The sequence below is a fragment of the Ranitomeya imitator genome, chromosome 3 (assembly GCF_032444005.1).
Source record: "Ranitomeya imitator isolate aRanImi1 chromosome 3, aRanImi1.pri, whole genome shotgun sequence".
Lineage (NCBI taxonomy): Eukaryota > Metazoa > Chordata > Amphibia > Anura > Dendrobatidae > Ranitomeya > Ranitomeya imitator.
Window position 1 is genome coordinate 488,175,752 of NC_091284.1, and position 26,414 is coordinate 488,202,165.

General features: G+C 42.4%; 1 protein-coding gene across 5 annotated transcripts in view; it reads right to left on the reverse strand.

Moving 5' to 3' along the window:
* The window catches only part of IL1R1 (interleukin 1 receptor type 1), a 98,904-nt gene that overhangs the window by 62,468 nt on the left and 10,022 nt on the right, over positions 1 to 26,414 (reverse strand). For 3 of the 5 annotated variants that reach the window (XM_069757591.1, XM_069757588.1, XM_069757589.1), the window contains 2 exons: positions 16,734 to 16,805; positions 7,890 to 7,968 (listed from right to left, as the gene is read on the reverse strand). In XM_069757591.1, coding sequence (XP_069613692.1) covers positions 7,890 to 7,959 — 70 coding nt within the window. In that variant the 5' untranslated portion in view covers positions 7,960 to 7,968; positions 16,734 to 16,805. The remainder of the gene's footprint in view (positions 1 to 7,889; positions 7,969 to 16,733; positions 16,806 to 26,414) is intronic. The other 2 variants (XM_069757590.1, XM_069757592.1) reach the window with 2 other exon arrangements.

Genomic DNA, 26,414 nt, shown 5'->3' on the forward strand with positions numbered 1-26,414 from the left:
ATCCATGAGGCTAAGGAGTAGTAAAGCATCGTCTTGTATACTATCTTCCTTTCCTCCTACAGTAAAGCCCAGAGGTCCTATACGGCATGGTGTTTCTCCCGGAAAAGTCTCTGTAGGAAACTGTCTTTCCGTATTACTTTTCTTATGTGAATTAAATGATTTAAACAAATGGATTTTCCTGGTAGCTTTAAATAAATCAATTCTAAAATCTACCAAACTAAATTCTGCCGGCAGACAAAAACTGAGACCCTTCGATAGTACCGCATAATGACTTTCGTCCAAGACATAGTCTGTTAAATTTATAATCATGTTATTGTCTATTGCATCGGTCTCCAAGAGACCTGGTGCGTAATAGATTTACTTCGGGTCGAGAAAATTGGCTTATGACAGGTACCCCTAAAGGGAATTTCAAATGTGGGCAGTGTAACTTCTGTGATTACCATCTGGTGGGAAAACACATAAAAGTTGGTTCCATTCAGCATACAGTAAGGGAATTCATCTCTTGTAGATCTACACACATAGTGTATGTGATTCTATGCCCCTGCGGGTTCTTTTATATTGGGAAGACCATTCGTCCACTCTTTATCAGGATAAGAGAACATTTCCATTCGGTAAAAACAGGTAAGGGGGTCCCTAGGTTTATTAATCATGTTAGAACTCACCATGACGGCAATGTGCAGACATTGCGTTTTGCAGGCTTGGAAAGGGTCACACTATCCCGGCAGGGCGGCGATTTACAACGCCTGCTGTTGCAAAGAGAAGGGAGGTGGATCCTGCGCACGGATGCTTTAGGTCCGATCGGTCTTAATGAAAGAATAGATATGACGGTGTTTCTCTAAAATTCTATGGGTTTAGTAAAGCACTAGCCGTTTGATTTCTATTGTATAGATGCCATGTTATTGTTGCGTTGTTTTAACTTGTTTTTATGATTGTTGTGTAAGCATTTGTTCACTGTTCACTTTAAATATCAGGTGTTTGAATCGCCTCACTGACGGAGGTAGGGGGAGGGTCAGGAGATCTTCCTGGACTTGGATATAGATCCCCTTCACTTCCGATTCAGTGTGAGGACCCGTTGAAGTGCTAAGGCACGAAACGGCCGTTGTCCGTTTGTTTCACTTCCCTCCCTGCATTTTTCCTGTACTATGTCCGAATAAAGTCTTGTGAATTATCAATACGGGTAAGTGCACTTCATTTTTCTCTTTTTTCATTGGACTGCTGTGTTATATGCTACTTGGCTGTGCTATATTTCTCTGCTGTATCTGTGCATCATGAATCGTGGTATGTGTTAAAGAGGGGGGCCCGCTGAGACTCTTTCGCCCGGGGCCCTCAAAAACCTGGAGCCAGCCCTGGCTTCACTGATTGGTCACGCCCGGTCGCGAACAATCAGTGACAGTCGCAGTCCGCCTGCGAATTGGCGTGGAATTTGAACCACGCTTCGCTAATTGGTCGTGCCTGGCCGGCCGAATCCTGTGTGTAAATTGCATTTTTCTGAAAACTTCATAAATAAACTACATACATATTCTAGAATACCCGATGCGTTAGAATCGGGCCACCATCTAGTATATTTATATATGGGTACAGAGTGGCACTTTTTACTTTAAAGGCCCCATAAATGACCTTTCTATGTTTAGGAGCCCTGTACGCCAATGTGCTACAAAAGAGAGGAGTCAAAGACATCTGCGAGGCAAATTCTGCAGAAATGTACTGTGGCCAGAAGCAAGGTGGTCTGACTGAACCAGATACAGAAGAAAAGAAAGTGTGTATCCAAATAAGAGAAGGAGTCACCCGTGATTATTTTTACAGTACTGATAAGAAAAGATCAGGCCAAAATAGTCACTTGTATGGTCTACAGAGTAGTGAAGGGTAGGAGCATTACAGTTTGTAAAGACAAACAAATTAATACAGTTATACTTGGAGGTGTAGTTTTTTTTACAGTAAAAACGTTTACAGTGAGCAACCTGATGTCCTGAGGTTACTTCTGGCACTGTATTTATGTACTGAGGTTACTTCTGGCACTGTATTTATGTACTGAGGTTAGTTCTCGTACTACATTATATTATGTGAACTTATAAATACAGTAGAAGATCCAAGCTTTTTACTTGTCGTGAGTTTGTTTTAGTACAGTATTTATGAACAGAGTTTACTTAAGCCACTCAGTATACCATTAGCTTTTGTTTTGTTGCTATATCTATAGATATGATATAATACTGGTTCTGGTGTCAAATCCAATTTTGTACACGTACTTTAAACTTCCAATTTGGGCCATGGGGTGCATTATACTGTATGGACCATGGGGTGTGTTATACTGTATGAACAATGGGGTGCATTATACTGTATGGGCCATGGGGTGCATTATAAAGTATGGGTCAAGGGGAGTATTATACTGTATGGGGGATGGGGTGCATTATACTGTATTGGCCATGGAGTGCATTATGCTATATGGACTATGGGGTGCAGTACACTGTATGGAGGAATATTTTGGCGCTATTATAATATTTGTAGGGCTATGTGGGAATCTTTAAACTGTTTGCAAGTAATTACGGTATACAGTGTGTAGGTTGGTTTGTGGTCCATCATACTGTGTGAAGGGCTGTGTAGGGGCCATTATACAGTGTGAGGCATTATATTGTATGCAGGCCCATTGTACTGCATGGAGGGCTGTGTGGGGGTCACAGTTGAGGGATCATACTGTGTTGGGTCACTATACTTTTCTGGGGCAGTTGAGGGATGGGGTATAGTAGGGTAATCATACTGTGCAGGTGTAGGGTACTGTGAAGAAATTCACTGTAGGGGTATCTTAGTGTTTGTGGGGCACTTTTGTTGACATTATACTTTGAGTGCAATTAAAGGGGAGTCTTGGGCTCCAGTAGGAGGAAAATTAGAGAGCACACAGTAGGTGCAGTAATAGGGAAACATGGGGCAGCAGCGGTTCAGCATTGGGGTATCAGCAGGGTAAGGAATTTGTGCAGGTTGCAGATAGAATGAGACTATGCCTGAAATGTGAGAAATCATATGTGTCTTTCTTCTAATTTCTGCAGCTGAGTCCAGGCTGGAAGAAGTTGCCATGTTGGTCTTGACCAGATGGAAAAGACCGTAAAACTGAATGACTCCACCAGAAAGAATGTCAACTGTAAGTCACCATCAATAACTGTACTGTAATCTCGTATATGTTCTGCAGGACTGGTATCTACCATTATATGGTCACCATATGGCAGTAATATCAAAGTTGGTCTTTGCATAGAGATTTTTTTTAGTAACATCTGTCATCTGATGAGGGTCTAGTACATTCACTATTAGGGTGCTTAAGGTCTGGTTTTTCACTAGGCCACGCCAAAACATTAACATATTTCACTTCAAACCACTTGAGTGTTGCTTTAGTACTATGCTCTGGGTCATTGTCTTGTTGGAAGGTGAACATTCGTCCCAGTCTCTAATCACTTTGCTCAAGAATATTCCTGTATTTTGAACCATACATCTTCCCCTCAACTCAAACCATTTTCCCTGTCCTGCTGCCGAAAAACATCCCCACAGCATGATGCTGCCACCACCATGTTTCACTGTCGCAATGGTGTTCTTGGGGTGATGAGCTGTGTTGGTTTGGCGCCAGACATATTGTTATCTTGGTGTCAAAAAAGTTCAATTTTGGTCTCATCTAACCATAGCACCTTCATTCATATATTTGGGAAGTCTCCCACGTCAGAGGAAAAGTATAATAAAAACACATCACCGCTTCTGTATTTATCACCAACTCTTGGTTTGGCTTAAAAATTCTGAGGTAAAATACTGACTAAATACTGAACATGTGCATGAGGCCTTACCGCTGAACTTTCAACTTTGCACTATTGGCTACGTGCACACGTTGAAAATTTGGTGATTTTTTTACCTTAGTATTTGTAAGCCAAAACCAGGAGTGCGTGAAAAATTGTGGTGCTCGTGTTTCTATTTTACTTTTCCTCTGACTGTTTCACTCCTGATTTGGGCTTACAAATAATGAGGTAAAATACTGACCAAATACTGAACGTGTGAACATGGCCAAACATAAATAAACTCCATGGGGAGATTGGAACACATGGACAAAGTGCTGCAAAGCAACAATGCTAACCTCTGAGCCACCATACAATCTCCTTCTGTCACAGGTCACAGCTACTTACAGTATTCAGTGGTGAGTAATGACAGCACATCTGGGCACCAAAGCAGCTGTGGCAAGAACAGATCAGGCAACCTGGCACCATTGTACTTCTAATGAATGCCCTCCCCTTAGTGCAATCTTAGGGGGGTTGCATGATAACACAGCCCCCGTAACATTAATTGGTAATGCATGTTTAACCTACACATTTTATTATTCAGCTAAAGGGTTAATTTCTGTCAAGTAAGCTGTGCATTGCACGAGCAGGTTGATCTGGTTTATTCTGGTTTTTATGTCTCCTTCCCGCCTTTTTGTGGTTTTTTGATTGGTCAACAGGTTTTGAGCGAGAAGGAATTTTGTCTATAAAAGCAGCTGCTCGGGAGCAGTTGTCATCAGTTTACTTCAAGCAAGTTTCAAGATCCCGCCCTCCCTCCCGTTGTTTTTGTTATTTCCTTTTGTCATGTCGTTTATTTTGTGAGAAAATCGCCCGGTCGGGTGGATTCGGACGTTTCATGGTGAATTTAATTCAGTTTATGAATTGGTTATCAGTTAATAAATTTCATTTGTGTTCATCAAAAATAAACGTAAAATTATTTAACCCCTTCAGATGGATTTACAGCGTGGGAAGTGACTGAGCACCGGAAAGGTATGGGATATTGTTGCTTTTTTTTTTCTTTTACAGAACGAGGGTCGTCATTTGGACTAAGAGTATAATAAACTATTACAACACCCTGTGTCTTTATTTCAATAAAATAATTTTTTCCTAATGTGTGTGTGTTTTATTAACCCTTTACTACTATTGGATTAATAATGGAGAGGTGTCTTATTGACACCTCTCCATTATTAACCAGGCTTAATGTCACCTTACAATAGCAAGGTGGCATTAACCCTTTATTACCCCATATCCCACTGCTACTCGGGAGTGGGAAGAGAGAGGCTAAGTGCCAAAATAGGTGCATCTTACAGATGCACCTTTTCTGGGGTGGCTGGGGGCAGATGTTTTTAGCCAGGGGGGGCAATAACCATGGTCCCTCTCTAGGCTATTAATATCTGCCCTCAGTCACTGGCTTTCCCACTCTGGCGGAGAAAATTGCGCGGGAGCCACGCCAGATTTTTACGCGATTTAACCCTTTATTTTAGCAGCCAGAGCCCCCCCCAAATTTTGCACACAGACTCTACTAACATTAGTAGTGAGGAATATGAAAAAAAAGGGATATGAAATGGTTTACTGTATGCAAACCATGTCTCATATCCTGTCGGGCTTGGGAAGGAGATAGCAAAAGCCGGCAATTGAATTACCGGCTTTTCTGCTATCTAGTGCTGTATGAAATATATATATATATATATATATATATATATATATATATATATATATATATAGACTGTATATATGTTTTCACGAATATTTGAGCCCATGGACCCATTCTATGTCCATTTTGCAAGCCGGCGAGAAAATCTCGCTGTACGGATGCCATACGGATTACATATGGAGGTTTACATGCGCAAAATACGCAGCCACACCCTGCCTACGGATGACATACGGATCACTGTTTTGGGATCATTTCTGCGTATTACGCCTGCAAAATACGGACCATATTTCCCTACGCTGAGTGTGACGCCGGCCTAAGACATTTTTAAAAATTGAATGATAAATTCCCAGGTCGTGCTTCAGGTGATCATGTTTTTGGTTATTGTGCACCAAACATGAGAAACTGACCAATATTAGCCTGCGGCCATTTTACGACGAGGAAGAGGATGTAATGGCCGGCTGCTCCTGCACTCGTCTCTAATGCCAAAAAGTGCACAGAGCTGCACACAGACCCGATCACTTCTGCCATATGACTTGTCCGATAACTTCAATGTTCGTCCAACCTTGACCTTTTTTGTTTTTTTTTCAAGTTAAGGTTAATCTGCAGGTAGATTGCATTTAAAACCTGTGTAGCTGGCTGATTGGAGGAGTGGTTAAATGGAGAAAATGATGCAGTGTCGGGAGCACACACAGTCACTATACATTTAGCACAGCTATAATCACTTCCCGGCACTTTGATTGACAGCCTGCTCTGCAGTGTGTGTGTGCACCATTTGTTTCCATAATAGGCTGTCAATCACAGTGTGAGGAGTGATTATAGCCATGCTAAATGTATAGTGATTGGTGACTGGAACTACTCCCTGCAGATGCTCACTTCTAGTCATTGGAGCAGTGCAAGGAGTAACACCTTAGTTTTGTGCTTGTTACCTCTCTTCCAGTCAGCCAGCTTAATAGGGTTATAACACTAATTTACCTACAGCTATGTAAATAAGTTTTCTCAAGTTAACATGTTCCCTTTAAGCAAGGACAGATCTTTGGGCAAAGTTTTGAGGGGCCAGTGATGAATTTTTAGTAATATAATACTGTATGTTATAAAATTATAAAAATTATAATCTACAGTTGAAATAAGAAGATTGACACACAGAGCAAGATTTGTCAATAGTGTTGAAGTCATCATGCGTGAAGGAGTTAGAGACAAATTTATTATGGCACATGTGGCATTTTGTAACAATTCTCTATATGCATGTTGGGCACATTCCTACTCTGTGGCTTCTCTTCTAACACTGTCGCACCCCTCAAATCCTAAACTCTGCTGCCCAACTAATCCATCTATCCCCCGCTATTCTTCCCTGGCCTCTCCTCTATGCCAATCACTGCACTGGCTCCACATTGCCCGGAAACTCCAGTTCAAAACCGTAACCATGACATACAAAGCCATCCACGACTTGTCTCCTCCATACATCTGTGACCTAGCCTCCCAGTACTTACCTGCACGCAACCTCCGATCCTCACAAGATCTCCTTCTCTACTCCCCTCTTATCTCCTCTTCCCATGATCGCATACAAGATTTCTCCCATGCATCCCCTCTGCTCTGGAACTCTCTACCCCAACATATCAGACTCTCGCCTACTATGGAAACCTTCAAAAGGAACCTGAAGAACCACCTCTTCCGACAAGCCTACAACTTGAAGTAACCATCGTTCCACCATATTGCTACACAACCAGCTCTGCCCTCACCTATTGTATCCTCACCCATCCCTTGTAGATTGTGAGCCCTCACAGGCAGGGTCCTCTCTCCTCCTGTACCAGTTGGTGACTCATTTTGTTAAAAATTATTGTACTTGTTTTTATTATGCATGCCCCTTTCACATGAAATGCACCATGGAATAAATGGCACTATAATAATGAATAATAATTCCTCCAAACACTATTTTTTTTACCTAAAGCATTAAAGTACTTCAGTCAAAGTTTAGGTCAATTAAATTTGTAAGAGCTGCAAATATATTATTTCGGCTGTATAGTCTACAATATTGCCCTGTACTTTTTATGTGCATTGTTTGTGGTTTCACTTATGATGCAAATTGATTTTGCAAGTATTCCGAGGCACTGACTGCTACTTTCACTCTCTTCACCTCTAACTTTTATAATGGATGGATGACTTATTTCTCAAAAGTGTGACCTTTTGATATGACTCATTTTTAATATAAAATGCATATTTCTTTTAAAAGTATAAGCTTGAATCTTTGTAACAGATTTACATTTTTATTTTTGGTATTTCAGGATTACTAAATTGAGATAATAGTAGGACAAACAAATGAAAAGAAATGAAATTTGAGATGTTAAATCTGGCAAACTCAGCTATATGCAGCACCCTATGAACAAAGCCCTACTACCTCTACATGTCGGAAAACAAAATCCATTTCAGACTCTTATTCTGCATTACATTTCACTTACCAGCTTTACCAAATGGCAGACGTATCAAAGTCAGAATGCAAAGTGTGAACCCGAGCAGGTATCCTGACATTTTATGGACCTGTACAAAATACAAAAGAATACAGTAGAAATAATAGTTTAATGTAAAGTACAAGAAATTACATCGGTACCACTTTTTCTTTAAAATACTGTTCCAGCTTTAGAAAACATTATCCCATAAACTGAAAATGTATGAGTTCCTGTCCTTTCTGCCAGAAAATTAATTGTAAAAAAAACTTGCTTTGTACAGTAGACAATAAAAGTTTTTCAATGTGGTGTTTATACATACAATGCAATGTCTACAGACAAAAAAGTCGTCTCCAGGATCTTTGCCTTCCTGTTTTACTTTGTGTAGCTCAATAATCTGTGCGTTAGAAACCACAGGGAAGAAAAAAATAACTACCTTATTTTTAGTTCCATCTCTTTTATAGAAAGTTCAAAAACGTTGTCAGCACTCTGCATAGTAAGGCACGTTCACATGATGAGTATTTGGTGACTTTGATGTTGCAGATTTTCTGCGGCCATTAACTAAATTAGGTCACTTGTGTTTTTTTCATTGTGTTTTTTTAGTTCATTTTTATTACATGTATTTTAGCTCATTTAAAAAGTCCTGTTTTAAAAATAAAGCTGCTTTGTTTTTTTTTATACTTCCTTGTATTTGGCTTTGACAAAACTTTAATGAATCACTCTTGTGTTAAAAATATGCATTTTTAATGCGATTCCAAACTGGAAACGCATATTTACTTTTTCAACCTGTGAATTTTCCACATCCAATGCAACTATATGGGGAAATCCACATGTAAAAATCAGTGTATTCATAAGAGAAAAGTCTGGTCTTCAGCACTGGAGACATTGTTGTGCAGCATCAGTCAATGCTGCACAACAATATCTCTTGTTCAGTTCCTCCTTGGGGTAGGGGCCGGTATCTGTCTGTGCTGTGTACAAAAATTAATTTGCAGCTTCCCTTGAAGTCTGGTGCTCCCCAGGATTGGAACTCACACTCTCCAGCATGGTAGGCAGCAGCCTAAAGACCGGGGTCACACTTGCGAGTGCAATGCGAGAGACTCACATGAGTCTCTTGCATCAATACCCGACACTGCCGCCGGCATTCGGGACCGGAGTGTGCGGCTACATGTATTTCTATGCAGCTGAACGCTCTGGACCCGAGTGACGGTGGCAGTGCCGGGTATTGATGCAAGAGACTTGAGTTTCTCGCATTGCATTCTCAAGTGTGACCCCGGCCTAACTGTGAGCCACAGGCTGTATGTATTTGTTACATAGTGGCGTGGTATATAGAGCTCTATCACTAAGTTCCAGTACAATTTATTTACAAAGAAGGACAACATTTAGAGATGTAGCCACACAGAAAATATTCATATTCTTGAGCAATACAGCCTTTGGCTCACAGCCTATATCTTCAAGAGATACATTATTTATATATATATGGTAACCCGATGTTTACCCTGGTTACCCGGGGACCTCGGGATCGTTGGTCGCTGGAGAGCTGTCTGTGTGACAGCTCTCCAGCGACCAAACCGCGACGCTGCAGCGATCGACATCGTTGTCGGTATCGCTGCAGCGTCGCTGAGTGTGAAGGTACCTTAAGAGTTAAGTTATATGCTGCATCAATAGGAGAATTCCCATCTTAAGCATTTATGACATACAGAATATGCCATAAATGCTTAATAGATGTCAGTTTTGGAATCCTCACCTATTCAAAGAATGTTGGTCTGGTGCAGGGCCGGTTTTAGACAAAGTGGGGCCCTGTTTAAAATAGGGCAAAAATTTAAAGTGGGGACCCATGTGCTAACAAACAGTGCCATGTATGTAGAGATGTGGTTTGGGGCACCCATGGTCAAAATTACTGTTATTGTGAACAGTTAAACAAGCTTAAGATTAAATGATCTCTAAAAGGACTAAAGTTAAAGATGACACATTTCCTTTGTATCTTAGACAAAAAAAACATTATCATTTTTTTTTTCATTTAAAAAATTATGAAAAGGAAAATGGTCTGATGCAAAAGTTTGAAGATTTGTGTGCTCAGATAACTTTGACCAACATTTCTGACTTTAAGTAGCCTGCACTCCGCTGTGTTACACTTGTTCACTAACACCTTTAGTAAAGGTCAGGTGATGAAAATTTCCCAGCTTTACAAAAAGCCAGCCTCCTCTAACCTTGTGCCAAAAGACAGCAGCCATGGGTTATTCTAAGCAGCTGTCTGGCACTCTGAAAGTGAAAATGGTGGAGGCCCACAAAGCAGTTATGTTACATTGTTCTACTGTTCAGAGACACCTGCATAAATGTGGTCTTCATGGAAGAGTCATCAGAAGAAAACCTCTCCTGCATCTTCACCATAAAATTCCGCACCAAAGGTATGCAAAAGAACATTTAAACATGATGCCTGATGCATTTTGGAAAAAAGGGCACAGAATTTCAGGAAAAGAACATCTCAACAACATTAAGCCTTGGTGTGGATCAATCATGCTTTGGGGTTGTGTTGCAGCCAATGGCATGGTTAACATTTCATGGTAGGGGGAAAAATAGATTCAATGAAATCTCAACAAATTCTTAATACAAACATAACACCATCTGACAAAAACCTGAAGTTGAAAAGGTGGCTTCTACAAATGGATAATAATTCTAAACACACATCAAAATCCACAATATACTACCTCAAAAGGCGCAAGCTGAGGGTTTTATGATGGTACTCACAGTCCACTAATCTGAATATCATTGAAAATCTGTGACTAGACCTCAAAATAGCAGTGCATACAAGACGACCCAGGAATCTCACAGAACTGGAAGAATTTTAGAAAGAAGAATGGATGAAAATTCCTCAAACAAGAATTGAAAGACTTGTCTGGCTACAAAAGGCTTGAGAAAGGCTCATTTGAGCCGGGACGCCACCACGCCATGTGGGTCCAATGAAGTCCACCTCAATTTTTTGATGGGTACTGGAGTGCTGCCTCCCTTTTTCCGTCAATCTTTCGATCATATTCCTCATCACTATCTCTTTGTACATCTTTAATACATAACACTGTTTAATTTCTATGTTGTATTGCATTCCATACATGTCACACTGTCAGCACGTGGACACATGGACACAAACAGCACACAGACAAATGGACAGCATTTGAACACACAGATGTCACAGACGTACAAACAGATGGAACACGGGAACGGATCTCACCAGTACTGGTTTTTCCAGTACCAAAATAACCAGGATGTGTGAAGGAGGCTTTAAAGGGAATCTGTCACCCCAAAATCGAGGGTGAGGTAAGCCCACTGGCATCAGGGGCTTATCTACAGCATTCTGTAATGCTGTAGATAAGCCCCCGATGTATCCTAAAAGATGAGAAATAAAGGTTATAGAGACCCGTGGAAGCGCTTGGCATTAGCGCGAAACGATCGTCGTCGTCTTGCCTGTCGCACTCCTACTTTCACTCCCTCCCTTGAACCGTGAAGATGATTTGCTGCATGTTCTAATAAAGGACGTTTGAATTGCCACTGATTGGTGAGTGCTATTGCGTTTTTTCTACTTTTCTATTTAAAGGTTATATTATACTCACCCAGGGGCGTTCCTGGTCCGGCACCTCCTATCTTCATCAGATGATGTCCTCTTCTTGTCTTCAGGCTCCGGCGCAGGCATACTTTGTCTGCCCTGTTGAGGGCAGAGCAAAGTACTGCAGTGCGCAGGCACCAGGCTTCTCTGACCTTTCCCGGTACCTGCGCACTGCAGTACTTTGCTCTGTCCTCAACAGGGCAGACAAAGTATGCCTGTGCCGGAGCCGCAGCATGAAGACAAGAAGAGGACGTCATCTGATGAAGATGGGAGGCGCCGGACCACCCCTGGTTGAGAATAATATAACCTCTTTTTCTCATCTTTTAGGTTACATCGGGGGCTTATCTACAGCATTACAGAATGCTGTAGATAAGCCCCTGATGCCGGTGGGCTTACCTTACCCTCGATTTTGGGGGTGACAGATTCCCTTTAAAGTAATTTTGACTAGGGGTGCCCATTGTATTGTACCACCACAAACATTTATGCTATGACGCACATTTAGCTGAAGTGTACTGCAGCAGAGATCCATGGCTCCATACGTGGCAATACACACTGCTGGCCAATCAGAGGCCAACAGCTGACGTTGGCGTGGCAGTGATGTCATGCATTCCTGACACTTGCACACTGAAGTCAGCTGCCAGCTTCAGAAGAGGACGCCGTGCGGTGGGGAGCAGATGGGAGGTGAGCATAATTGTTTGTTTTTTTCTATGCATTTAAGAACAATGGCAGAACCGGTGACATATATACCAAGATGGGGGATATAGTATTATTTATTATAAACCATAATGAGGTCCAGGATAAGGGACATATATGCCAGTATGGGAGATTTATATACCTGGATGGGGCACAGCATAAGGGAAACATATACATACCAGGATGAGGAACATATACACCAGGATGGAGAACATACATATATGTATATATAAACCATGATGGTGTGCGGGGCAGGTGTCTCAGTCCAAATCTTGCACCAGGCCCCATCAGACTCTAGTTATGCTACTAGGCACATACATACATAGACATGAATATAGAGACAATTATGAACATACATAGAGACACATACATACAGGGACATGAATGTATGCACTTGTATCTTCACAGCATAGACAATTGCCTTCAGATGACCCTAAAGATAAAAGTCTAAGGGGGTCAGATCGGGAGACCTTGGTGGCCATTCAACTGGCCCATGACAACCAATCCACATTCCAGGAAACTGTTCATGTAGGAATGCTCGGACCTGACACCCATAATGTGGTGGGGCACCATCTTGGAGTCCTGGGTTCACATCTAAATGTTCTTCCTGTGTTTGTGTAGGTTTCCTGCAGGTACTCCTGTTTTTCCCACATTCTAAATATATAGAACTGACTGCAGAGAGTAAAGGAAGATGAATGTCTAGATGATAGCCATTGATGACACACACCCCCGCACCCACCCATTCAACAACTATCCACATGACAAGTTTCCAAGCTGCGCTTTGATTCCTTTGTTATAACTTTCATTATTCCACTGATATAACAAACTGAGCTCCTCCCCCTCCCTGTGTCCAGTGATGCCTCTTCATGCCTCTGCTACAGTCTGTGTTGGATTGGCTGCAGTCAATAACTGGGCTCAGCAGGACGTGCCATCTATAATAGACAGTACGGCTGACCCCACCGATTGTCTAAAGTGGTTATGGCATCATGGCTGCATCTGATCAACTATGACCTGAGAAGCATTGGAAAGACAGAACTGGACCTGAACAATGGCCTGCACTTATAGGCAGAGGCTTCTCAGTCATTGTCATCAAGCGGGTAGAACCCGCCGTGGACCCTCCTGTACGACTAGTCAATAGCGCAGCTTGGTCCTTGGCGGCTATTAAAAGTATGTTTTTCTCTGAAACGCTGCAGTATATCAGAGACAAACATACTGTACATGGTGGAGATCATACAGCCAATGCCTGACACATGCATCCCATGGTTTGAGCAGCATGTATCAGGTGACAGGTTCCCTTTAACTCCAATGCCATCAGTTACAGTAAGAACCCGGCTGTGGAATATAGGTACATTCCTGACAAAATCTTGCAAGTACAGTGGACTGTAACCACTTTCTCATGACAGTATGCTAAATGCGTCATCAATATTTAAGAGGTTAACGCTAAGGCTACACGACAACGTATGCACGTGATACAATTCTCAGACAAGTTGGGCAACAAAAGCATTTGTGGCTCCTGTCTGCAACTTGCTATTGTGTGACTATTTTAGAACTGTTGTATATAAAACCTGCCACTCAAAACCCTGTATTGATGCAATTTATAAGTGCAAACAATCCAAAACATAAATGTAGATGTTTTCGGTCAACACATGACCTTCATGAGTTATCTGGATTACAGCAGTGAAAGATAAAGAGAGTAGTGACGCTGTGGATTGGCAGCACGTGCTGCAGCATACTCTTCTGAGTATAGTAAACTATTAAAAATATTTTTGTTCTATAAAAGAGAGAAAAATATGCCTATTGCATGTTAGTCAGCCATTCATAAATGTCAAGACTGTTAGAATAATGGTAAGACACCTATGATGACAACTTCTCCTTTCCAAAAACAAGAAAGTCCAGGACCTGATTTTATAGCACATTTTTATAGAAATTTACAAGTGTCTGTAACACCTATTCATTCCATTGAAAATGAACACTTATGACCATTATTATATGTTTGACTAACTTGAATTTTAAAGGGAGTATGTCACCAGGTTTTTGCCACCTAATCTCAGAGCAGCATAATGTATAGGCCAAGATGCTAATTTTATTGGTGTGTCACTTACTGGGCTGCTTAGTGTTGATTTTATTAAGTCACTGTTTTACCAGCAGCAGATTATCACTAGAGGACTAGTAAACCTGTTGCCAAGTAGTCCTTCATATTCATTAGCTCTATATAGCATTGACAGCTTCCTGTGTACATTAGCTGCCAATCAGTGTACACAAGTAGCTATCAATCAATGGTATGGGCAGGGTTATGTCATGCAAGCCTTAGGACAGCCAGTGCCAACAACACTAGAACAGCACCAGCACCAAAGGCGAGTATAGCTGTTATAATTTTATAAGGGGGTAAAATAGTGATTGAGAAGTAGTTGTCCTAGTATTGTACAACTCCCTCAAATTTTCCTATCCTCAGATTAAGTGATATTTGTGTATTTTAACCAAGAATGTGTTTTTACTAAAGATTTAATCCGGATGGTACTTCCAGACTACATTCTCACCCTCTTGTTTAGAAGTGTCCTAAACAGGTGCTTTCAACCCAGCTGTGTTTAATTAAACTGATAGGACTTGATTTGGAAAGGCACACACCTGTCTATATAAGAATTCACAGCTCACAGTGCATGTCAGGCCAAATGAGAATCATGAGGTCAAAGGAACTGGCCAAGGAGATCAGAGACAGAATTGTGGCAAGGCACAGATCTAGCCAAGGTTACAACAGAATTTCTGCAATCCTTAAGGATCCTAAGAGCACAGTGGCCTCCATAATTCTTAAATGGAAGATGTTTGGGACCACCAGAAGTATTCCTAGATCTAGCCATCCAGCCAAACTGAGCAATCGTGGGAGAAAAGCCTTGGTGAGAGAGGTAAAGAAGAACCCCAAGATCACTGTGGCTGAGCTCCAGAGATGCAGTAGGGAGATGGGAGAAAGTTACACAAAGTCAGCTATCACTGCCGCCCTCCACCAGTCGGGTCTTTATGGCAGAGTGGCCCGATGGAAGGCTCTCCTCAGTGCAAGACATATGAAAGCCCGCATAGAGTTTGCTAAAAAACACATGAAGGACTCCCAGACTATGAGAAATAAGATTCTCTGGTCTGATGAGACAAAGATAGACCTTTTTGGTGATAATTCTAAGCGGTATGTGTGGAGAAACCCAGGCACTGCTCATCACCTGACAAATACAATCCCAACAGTGAAACATGGTGGTGGCAACATCATGCTATTGGGGTGTTTTTCAGCTGCAGGGACAGGACAACTGGTTGCCACTGAAGGAAACATGAAGGCAGCCAAGTAAAGAGAAATCCTGGATGAAAACCTCTTCCAGAGTGCTCTGGACCTCAGACTTAAGGTACCTTCACACATAACGATTTCGTTAACGATATCGTTGCAACGTCACGCTTTTTGTGACGTAGCAACGATATCGTTAACAAAATCAATATGTGTGACAGCGACCAACGATCAGGCCCCTGCTGGGAGATCGTTGGTCGCTGGGGAATGATCAGGACCTTTTTTTGGTCGCTGATCACCTGCTGTCATCGCTGGATTGGTGTGTGTGACGCCGATCCAGCGATGTGTTCACTGGTAACCAGGGTAAACATCAGGTTACTAAGCGCAGGGCCGTGCTTAGTAACCCGATATTTACCCTGGTTACCATTGTAAAAGTTAAAAAAAAAACAGTACATACTCACATTCCAATGTCTGTCACGTCCCTCGCCGTCAGCTTCCCTGCATTTTTAATTACAGCTTTCTGAAATCTCAGGGTATTCCGTAAAACCCCAAAGTATCCGCATTTTATGTGGACACTGAACCCACTTACCAAGCGTTATGCAAATAAATGACCATCACTATCTTTCTGTTACTACAGGTAAACCAAAAGATAAATGTTACACAAATACTTTATGCCAATTTACAGATCCAACAAACCAACTATATGTGGGAGACAATAGAATTAGTATATAGACCCTTTAACTGAGGCATTGAAATAATGTATGATGCCCAGTGATCAGCCTTTGGTATGGTTATATATTGGTACACAGGGGAGTCAAATGGTTCTATTTTGTTATAAAGAGGGTTATATTGTGCTATAAAGTTTTGTTTATTTTGAATTAAAGGGTTTATATGATGAAAATAAGTTATCACCTTTTTGAAAAATAGGTGCTAACTTTCTAATCATTGGAGGTCCGATTGCTGGGAACTGCACCTATCGGCAGAACAGGGAACTTTTATCCTAGTTATAAAACAGAACAGCTGGTCAGATGCCCGACTGTTACTCCTTTCAATCCTTATGGGCTGTCAGGAAAACCTGAGCCCATGCGCACTGCCACTCTATTCTAACTGGGATAAAAGTGGCGATTGCTAGGCATCCAAATCGTAGGACCCTTACCAATCAACAAATTAGTCACCTATCCTATGGTTAGGGGACAACTTGTTTTCACTGATCAACCCCTGTAAGTCAAGAATACACCATTCTTATCCTATTCTAAACTGACAGTTCTGCTATTTTCAAGTTGTAACAATGCACAGTTTTTGTACTCACCCTGGGTGGGATGAAAATTTTCAGTAGCTCTTCATCTCCAGCTCTAAAGCACTGAGAAGCCCAGTCTGATACCTGTAATACAAATGCAAGTCATTTAGAATAGAAAGAAAGGGATTACCCTCAACAATTACATGGTTTCCAATGAAAATGATAGTGAAACATCAGCAACCTTCTTAAGTGACCTATGACTAATATCTGAAATACATGAATTGTACTGTAAAAAAATACGTAGGAATAAAATAGATTGAAGAAAATAGTTTGAAGAGTAATCGTCATTTTAATTTTTATTTAATAAATCAATAGCACATAAGATATATCACAAAGTTGCTTAATTTCATAACAGAGGAATCTGCTTTCCCTTGCTGGATTGTTCTTTCACGCTCAGTAAAAGCTCTAATATCTGTATTCAGTGAAGACAGATTTTTACATTACTGACATAGGAGATGGCAGTTGGCGCTTTTGAAATTCTATGAGGAGGGAGAAGCTGGATGCAGACAGACATTCTACGGCAAGATCTGCTGAAACACTAGCTATCGTTCTCCATAAAACTTTGGCACCAACTGCCATCTCCTATTTCAGTAATGGGAAAAATCTGTCTTCACTGAAGACAGATTTTACCCGAGAATTGAGAATTTTGAAAATGAAAGAACAATCCAGGAGCAGAAAGCAATTTTACATAATCAAATATATTACAAAGTTTCTTATTTTCATATTTCCAAAAATTAAAATGAGTTACTCTTTTAAAGGCACTGGCAGGATTTTTTTAAAACTAAATCTGTGTATATATGTGTATGTAGTATAGTGTGTGCGTGTTTATATACTCACCTACCACCACCTTCTCGAGTATACAGCGCAGTTCTGCTCCTCTTCTCACTGACGTCACCGATCTTCAGACTCTCAGGGTCACACTGCACGCTGCATGACCCAGAAGTGGTTTTTGCCATGTAAGCCTATGGAGCATGAGAACGAGGTTCTATATACTTACATTGCAAAAGAGACTTCTCGCTCATGCATAGGACATAGAGTGAGCTGGCTGAAGTGCGATGATGTCACAGCTTGCATCCCGGAGAAGATGGCATTAGGTGAGTATATTAGCACAAATGCTACATTAAATGTCCATATAAAAAAAAAAATTTACAACAGAAAAATCGTCATGGGAGTGCTTCTTTAAAGGGAATCTGTCAACAGGATTGACCCTCCTAGGCCGTGAACAAGTGCTTCTCACAAAATCAGAATGTCATTAAAAAGTTAATTTATTTCAGTTCATCAATACAATAAGGGAAACTCAAATATTATATAGAGTCATTACAAACAGACTGATCTATTTTAAGAGTTTATATTTGTTAATATTGATGATTATGGCTTAAGGTACCTTCACACTAAACGATATCGCTAGCGATCCGTGACGTTGCAGCGTTCTGGCTAGCGATATCGTTCAGTGTGACACGCAGCAGCGATCAGGATTCTGCTGTGATGTCGTTGGTCGGGGCTAGACGGCCAGAACTTTATTTGGTCGCTGGCTCTCCCGCTGACATCGCTGAATCGGCGTGTGTGACACCGATTCAGCGATGTCTTCGCTGGTAACCAGGGTAAACATCGGGTTACTAAGCGCAGGGCCGCGCTTAGTAACCTGATGTTTACCCTGGTTACCATCCTAAAAGTAAAAAAAACAAACACTACAAACTTACCTTCAGCTGTCTGTCCCCGGCGCTCTGCTTCTCTGTACTCACTGTGAGCACAGCGGCCGGAAAGCAGAGCGGTGACGTCACCGCTCTGCTTTCCGGCTGACCGGCGCTCACAGCCAGTGCAGGAAGCACAGCGCCGGGGACAGACAGCTGATGGTAAGTATGTAGTGCTTGGTTTTTTTACTTTTAGGATGGTAACCAGGGTAAACATCGGGTTACTAAGCGCGGCCCTGCGCTTAGTAACCCGATGTTTACTCTGGTTACCGGCATCGTTGGCAGTCAGGAACCCGGCATCTGAGCTATGACTGCCAATTCTCAATGCGCCTGCCCCAGGCAGGCACACAGCGCAGGCGCCGGATTTAAGAAGAACAGCGCGCAGGGGGTGGCGACCATCGCCCCAGAAGAGATGAGTGACGGCAGTTGGGCGCTTCACAGAGGAGGCTTCAGACCCGCCTCCGTGGACAAAGATAGGTATTTTTGAAAAGTTTCAAAGCGCTTTATTTTAGTAATACATGAACACAAAACTAATAGAGCCACCTTGTTAGAATGCAGCATTACTGCTGCACAAGGTGGCTCTTTTAGTTTATAACGGCTGGAGGGGGGGTGACAGTGGCCCTTTAAGAGTTGTGAAGGAGCACAAAGCTGCTGACTCTGTCACTTACCCCCGCAGGCCACCGGTATCATTAGAAATATTAGTCTTGTAGAAAATCTTCCTTTCCTCCATACAGGGTAATATTAGTAATATATCCCATCTGGCTCATGGGGACGGGGACAAAATGGGCCTGTGTAATTTCAAATGTCAGGGCTCAATTTTAGCACCAGTCCGTACCTGCTAGGAAGTCCGTGTTACTGTTCGGGTTCGGCTGCCCGAACACTGGGTGTTTGTCGGCGCTGTCATGTGCATGACAGCACGGCAAACACCACTTCTGGTCGGCGGTGAAATCATCCCCGCCAGTCAGAGAGCCGCAGTTCCCATGCTTTCAAAAGACAGCGCGAGCACTCAGCTGTAATAGGAGGTATAGGCTCCACTGTTCATGGTTGTGGCATGACATTGTTTTGTCACGTATGTCAAGTACTGGCTAGAGTGAATCAGCTGCGGTCTTTTGTCAAATAGAAGTGGTTTGTTGTCTGCATCTGGCAAGTAACACAATAATGTCACACCAGCACCAGGAACAGCGGTTCTGTCATCACTGTGTGTGGGGGGTAGGGTTGAGCGGGGCATTGATTGACAGTTTGGACCAGTGGCCCAAACTCTGCACTCCCAAAGCTGCTAATATGAGGCAGCCTTGTCTCAACCTCAGCCAGCTTCAGTGTAATCTTTACAAGTTTGGCAGAAAAGAGCTTGTAGGCACTGCACATGTTCTAGCAGACTAACAGCGGTGGCCAGTCTGTTCTACAATGAGCTATAAACGATAAAATAAAAAATTAACTATATCTGCAGACCAGAAAGCCAAGTTATAATAAGTAGTAAATGGGAAAGTTGCTTGTTTTTACCAGTATTTTCCAATTACTCCCATCTTTAAAGATGGGAATAACCTTTTAATGACCAATCATTCGAAAATGGCAGTATAGACTGACAAAAATAAAATCAAAAGAGGACCAAAAAGTCCCCCTTCTGTATGAAGCATCTAAGTATGCTCCATTATTCTTCTAAATTGGCAGGGCCAGTCTTTCTGTAACAGTTTCTAACTTGTTAATTCACTCATGTAGTAAATGTAGATTTTGCTTTATGTGATTTAGACCTTCCATGTGGGCACCATTGATTTTTGTGCTGTCTATACTCTATGGGTGCTTACAATTCAACTTTCATTTCTCCGCGTTTGCTATGAAAAAAAACAATTCATGCCAACAGATACCAATCGATTCACTCACCAAGTGTTACAGATGTTGCAGAAACATTGCGTTTATTTGCTGCAATCGTGGTATAACGGCAATACTTGTGCCACAATTTGGGGAAATAAAGGCAAAACCATGCCTTTTGCCACCACTTGGAGTGTGTGGCTGCATGTATATCTATGCATGTATTTCTATGTAGCCGCACACTCTGCCCCGAGTGGCGGCGTCAGTGCCGGGTATTGATGCGAGAGACTTGCGTAGGTTTCTCGCATTAAACTCTGAAGTGTGACCCCGGCCTGACAAGCAAATGTAATAAATAAATTGAGCTTATGGACTCAAAGTAATTATACACATGCAGATTTCTACCAAATGTGCTCTGATCAACATTGTTACTTTTTCTTTTAGGCTGTGTGCACATGTTGCTGATTTTGTGCGTTTTTTCCTTTCAGATTTTCTAGATAAACCTGAAGCAATCCTGATGTCAGCAAAGAGAATGAGAAGCCTCACGTGTCATGCAGACGTTGAGTATTTTTGACTTGCACGTTTGGTGAAAAAAATAATCTGCAGCATGTAAATTCTCTGTGCGTTTTTGCCATGTTTTTCTCCATTGACTTCACTGAAATCAGTAAAAAACGCAGGGAAAAAGCGCATCAAAAATGCTGAAAAAATGCTCATTTTTCAGCTGCATTTCTTGCCAAGAGATGCAGAATTTTTTTGCAATGTGTGCACATAGCCTTACAGCTCATGACATGACAAGTCCAAGAAAAAGAAAATGTCTTTCACCTATTACATGAATGTCCCTTCCATTTAGGCCGGGATCAAACATACGCGTGATACGGCCGAGTCTCGCAGGTGAAAACCCAGCTCTGGTGCCGGCACTCCGGAGCGAAGCATGCAGCTCCATGTATTGCTGTGCGGCTGCACGCTCCGCTCCAGAGTGCCGGTGCCAGAGCTTGGTTTTCATCTGCGAGACTCGGCCATATCTCGCGTATGTGTGATCCCGGCCTCAAGCAGAGCTTTCCTCTCACCCAAATTATGGGTGATTAATCATCCCATCTGCTAGGAAATACGAAAGCTGCAGCTTTTATTTCATCCATGACTCACCTCAAACCAGATCTGTGACGTTGCAGTGCACACACTTTGCTATTTTTGAAGATGAGACGGCACTTTTGGTGGGAGGGAGGGAGGTGGGGATGTTTCTGGGAATCAAAATATGCTCCAGGTTTTACAGTAATGTTGTAGAAAAATGTATGTATGTACGTGGCATCCTAGGTCGTATCAATAGCGTCTTTATTATTCCCATGAATGTGTCTAACTAACCAACTGCTGATGTCTACCTCTGAGGGACAAACTACAATGTAGGCTCTGTCTTTATCATGTTTTGGCCTCCACTTGAAGGGAATCTGTCACCCGCTGGGACGTATATGACCTATAAATATGGGCATACAGGTAATAGAATGTTACACTAGTCCTACCTGTATGTCTCATATTAATGGTCTTGTTGTTGAGAAATGTTATATTTTTTTCATATGCTAATGATTTCTTCCAGTTTCCAGGGCGTGCGGTGCCTGGAAGAAATCCCTGCATCCTGTCCTCATTGTAAGGGCTCCTTCTCACTTGCGTAAAATACATCCGAGTCTGACAGGTTAAAACCGTGCTCTGGCGCCGACACTCCAGAGCGGAGCGTGCAGCTCCATGTATTGCTGTGCGGCCGCATGCTCCGCTCTGGAGTGCCGGCGCCAGAGCAGGGTCTTAACCTGCGAGACTCAGACGTATTTCTTGCAAGTGAGAAGGAGCCCTAACACTCTCCCATGCATGTCAGTTATGGAGCCAGAATCCTGCGTCTTCGCCCCGCACTCCCTCAGATATGCATACCTGATCCTCTCTTATATGGGCACTGCATTAAGGGATCTTCTGTCCATGCGCTGGCCAGTCACTGTGACCTCCGATGTGCGCAACGATAAGGCACTCTCCCCATTCCTCTCTGCATAGTCATTGCTAGGAACCATGTGTACATAGCAATGACTATGCAGAGAGGAAGTGGGGAGAGCATATTATCATTGCACACACTGGAGGTCACAGTGACTCTCTGGCGTCTGTGCAGAAGAACCCTGAATGCAGTGCCCATATAAGGGAGGGTCAGGTATGCATATCTGAGGGAGTGCGGGGCGCAGGATTCTGGCGCCATAACTGATGTGCATGGGAGAGAGGCAGTGCTGTAATGAGGTCAGGGGGCAGGGATTTCTTCCAGGGACCGCACGCCCCGGAGCCTGTAAGAAATCATAAGGAAAGAATATAACATTTCTCAGCAACAAGACCATTAATATGAGGCATACAGGTAGGACTAGTGTAACATTAATAGGTCATATACATCCCGGGGCGTGACAGATTCCCTTTAACACACCTGTAAGGGTGCTTTCACAGTGCGCTTTGTCTTATGTTTGTTGGGTCTCGTTGGGGCTTACACCCAAACAGCCTACATCTGAGTGTCTGCCTACAATAGTTGTACACTCCCAAAAATGATGTAAGTTAAGGCATATGTACTTACATACCAACTGAGACTCATAGATCTATCCTGCACCATCAAGACACATGACAATTAATCGAGCCTCCTGTTGAGCCAGAGAGGCGAAACGCGTTGAGGCTACTTAGGAACAGTAGGCAGACGGCACCTCACTATACGATGAGTAACGACTTTATACACATGCCTTTGTCTTTGGAATGCATTCCGGATGGAATTTGACATGGCTGTATGAGATACAGATTTATAATATACATGAGTCTCAGTTGGTAGTATATTTATGACATCAGACTGATGGTGGACATTAAATCTGGTCCCTAGAGTGTTCATCATAACACCGGACCGGATGTGATATGGTGGATATCTGATATCAATTTCAATGCTGGTATTTGTGCTGATAGAGGCAATTGCAGCATCATCTGCTAAAGTGAGGTCTTGTTATAACAGGCAGTGCAAATGGTATTCCCTGTCCGTCAAATAGCCTACTGCATGTTCTCTCATTGTTTTTAATACACAGGTGTGGGGTTTGAGGACTCCCTAGGTCTAGGTTGCTATATGTATAGCCTATAGGGGTACCTTTAGTGCATCACTGTGTGGGTAGAGGGACCCTTTGGGATTACTAGGGTCTTTCTAGGGACCCCAGGGCCAGCCGCCGTTGAGCGGGGGCGCCACAATGTTCCCCCTAGGGCGCCAACCCCCGCTGTTAGGCAGCTTGCAGCCTAGGTATCATATAGGGAATGTCCTGCTCCCCACCCCAGTTTTTTCACGGTGTGTTTTGTTTTTTTGTCTGTTCAAAATTTTGGTGTAGCCACAGGTTGGTGGCATGTTAAATCATATTTAATAAAAATTACTTCTGGGTTTATATGATTTTATATCCGTTTCCTTAACGTACAACGTACTGGTCAAGAAAAATAAAAACCTTAAAGACATACTGATTATTTCAGATGTGGGCCCTATGAAAAAACAAGACAAACAACATTAACGAGTAATGAAAGGAAGGGATGCTATCCCTGTTTGACATGCAGAACCTGTCCTTTAATGATAATAATAATAATAATTTTATTTATATAGCGCCAACATCTTCCGCAGCACTTTACAAATTATAGAGGGAACTTGTACAGACAATTGACATTACAGCATAACAGAAATCACAGTTCAAAATAGATACCAAGAGGAGTGAGGGCCCTGCTCGCAAGCTTACAAACTATGAGGAAAAGGGGAGACACGAGAGGTGGATGGTAACAATTGCTTTAGTTATTCGGACCAGCCATAGTGTAAGGCTCGGTGTTCATGTAAAGCTGCATGAACCAGTTAATTGCCTAAGTATGTAGCAGTACAGACACAGAGGGCTATTAACTGCATAAAGTGTATGAGAACATATTGCGAGGAACCTGATTATGTTTTTATTTTTTTTTGAATGGGCCACACAGGTATAGTTAGGTTAATGCGTTGAGGTGGTAGGCCAATCTGAACAAATGAGTTTTTAGGGCACGCTTAAAACTGTGGGGATTGGGGATTAATTGTATTAACCTAGGTAGTGCATTCCAAAGAATCGGTGCAGCACATGTAAAATCTTGGAGACGGGAATGGGAGGTTCTGATTATTGAGGATGCCTGAGGTCATTAGCGGAGCGGAGGGCACGGTTAGGGTGGCAGACTGAGACCAAGGAGGAGATGTAGGGTGGTGCTGAGCCATGGAATGCTTTGTGGATGAGGGTAGTAGTTTTGTACTGGATTCTTGAGTGGATGGGTAACCAGTGTAGTGACTGGCACAAGGTAGAGACATCGGAATAACGGTTGGCGAGGAATATAATCCTGGCAACAGCATTCAGGATCAGGACAGATTGGAGCAGGGAGAGTTTTGTAAGAGGGAGGCCAATTAGTAGAGAGTTACAATAGTCCAGACGAGAATGAAAAAGTGAAACAGTAAGGGTATGTGCACTTGTCAGGATTTCTTGCAGAAATTTTCCTGACAAAAACCGGACATTTCTGCCAGAAATCCGCATGCGTTTTTACCGCGATTTTACCGTGATTTTGATGCATTTTTTACGCGTTTTTTGTGTGTTTTTGTGCGTTTTTTCCAAAATGCATAGAATTGCGGGAAAAACGCAGAAAATCCGCAAAAATAATGAACATGCTCATTTTTTTACCGCGATGCATTTTTTTCGCGGAAAAAAACGCATCCATGTGCACATAACATGCAGAATGCATTCTAAATGATAGAATGCATAATGTATGCGCTTTTAATGAGTTTTTATAGCGTTTTTACCGTGAAAAACCGCGAAAAAAACACGAAAAAACCTGAACGTGTGCACATAGCCTAAGAGTTTTTGCAGAGTCGAAAGTAAGAAAAGGGTGAATTCTAGAAATGTTTTTGAGATGCAGATAAGAAGAGCGAGCCAGTGATTGGATGTGGGGGGTGAATGAAAGCTCGGAATCAAGTATGACCCCAAGGCAGTGGGCATGCTGCTTGGGAGTAATGGTGGAACCACACAAGGAGATGGCAATGTCAGGCAAAGGTAGTTTAGTAGAGGGAGAGAATACGAGGAGTTCAGTTTTTGACAAGTTCAGTTTCAGATAGAGGGAGGACATGATGTTAGAGACAGCGGTAAGAAAATCACTGGTGTTTTCTAAAAAGGTAGGTGTGATATCTGGAAAAGAAGTGTATAATTGGATGTCATCAGCATAGAGATGGTACCAAATCTACTGATTATTTCTCCAATAGGGACAGTATACAAAGAGAAGAGGAGGGGGCCTAGGACTGATCCTTGAGGAACCCCAACAGTAAGGGGAAGGTGAGAGGAGGAGGAACCAGCAAAAGATACATTGAAGGATCGGTCACAGAGATAGGAGGAGAACCAGGAGAGAATGATGTCCTTGAGGCTGATGGAGCGGAGCATAGTGAGGAGGAGCTGATCATCCACAGTGTCGAATGCTGCGGAGAGATCCAAGAGAATTAGCATGGAGTAGTGACCATTAGATTTAGCTGTTAGTAGGTCATTAGAGACTTTAGTGAGGGCAGTTTCAGTTTCAGTAGAATGTAAAGAGCAGAAATCGTATTGAAGAGGGTTGAGAAGACAGTTATCTGAGAGATAGCGGATAAGTCGGGAGTGGACCAGGCGTTTGAGGCGTTTAGAGATGAAGAAAATATTAGAGACAGGTCTATAATTAGCGGCACAGTTTTGATCGAGGAATTTTTTTTAGGTAATGGATGTATGATGGCATGCTTAAATGAGGTGGGAAAAATACTGGAAGAGAGAGAAAGGTTGAATATTTTTGTTAGGTGAGAGGTGACAGCCGGGGAAAGGGACTGGAGATGTGATGGAATGGGGTCACTGGTGCAAGTGGATGGGCGAGAAGATGCAAGGAGCCTGATTACTTCTTCTTCTGTAACTGGTTCAAAGTCAGAGAATGCGCTAGATGCAGTGGGGGAGAGAGGACAGTGCATGGTATGTAGGGATTGGGAAATAATTTCCTGTCGGATGTGGTCAATTTTTTCTTTAAAGTGATTGGCCAGATCGTCAGCGCGGAGATCCGTGGCTGGGGCCTGCAGTCTTGGGTTGAGTAGAGAATGAAAAGTGTCAAAGAGACGTTATTGGACAGTGAGATTATGAGGGTGTTAAAATAGGTTTGTTCGGAG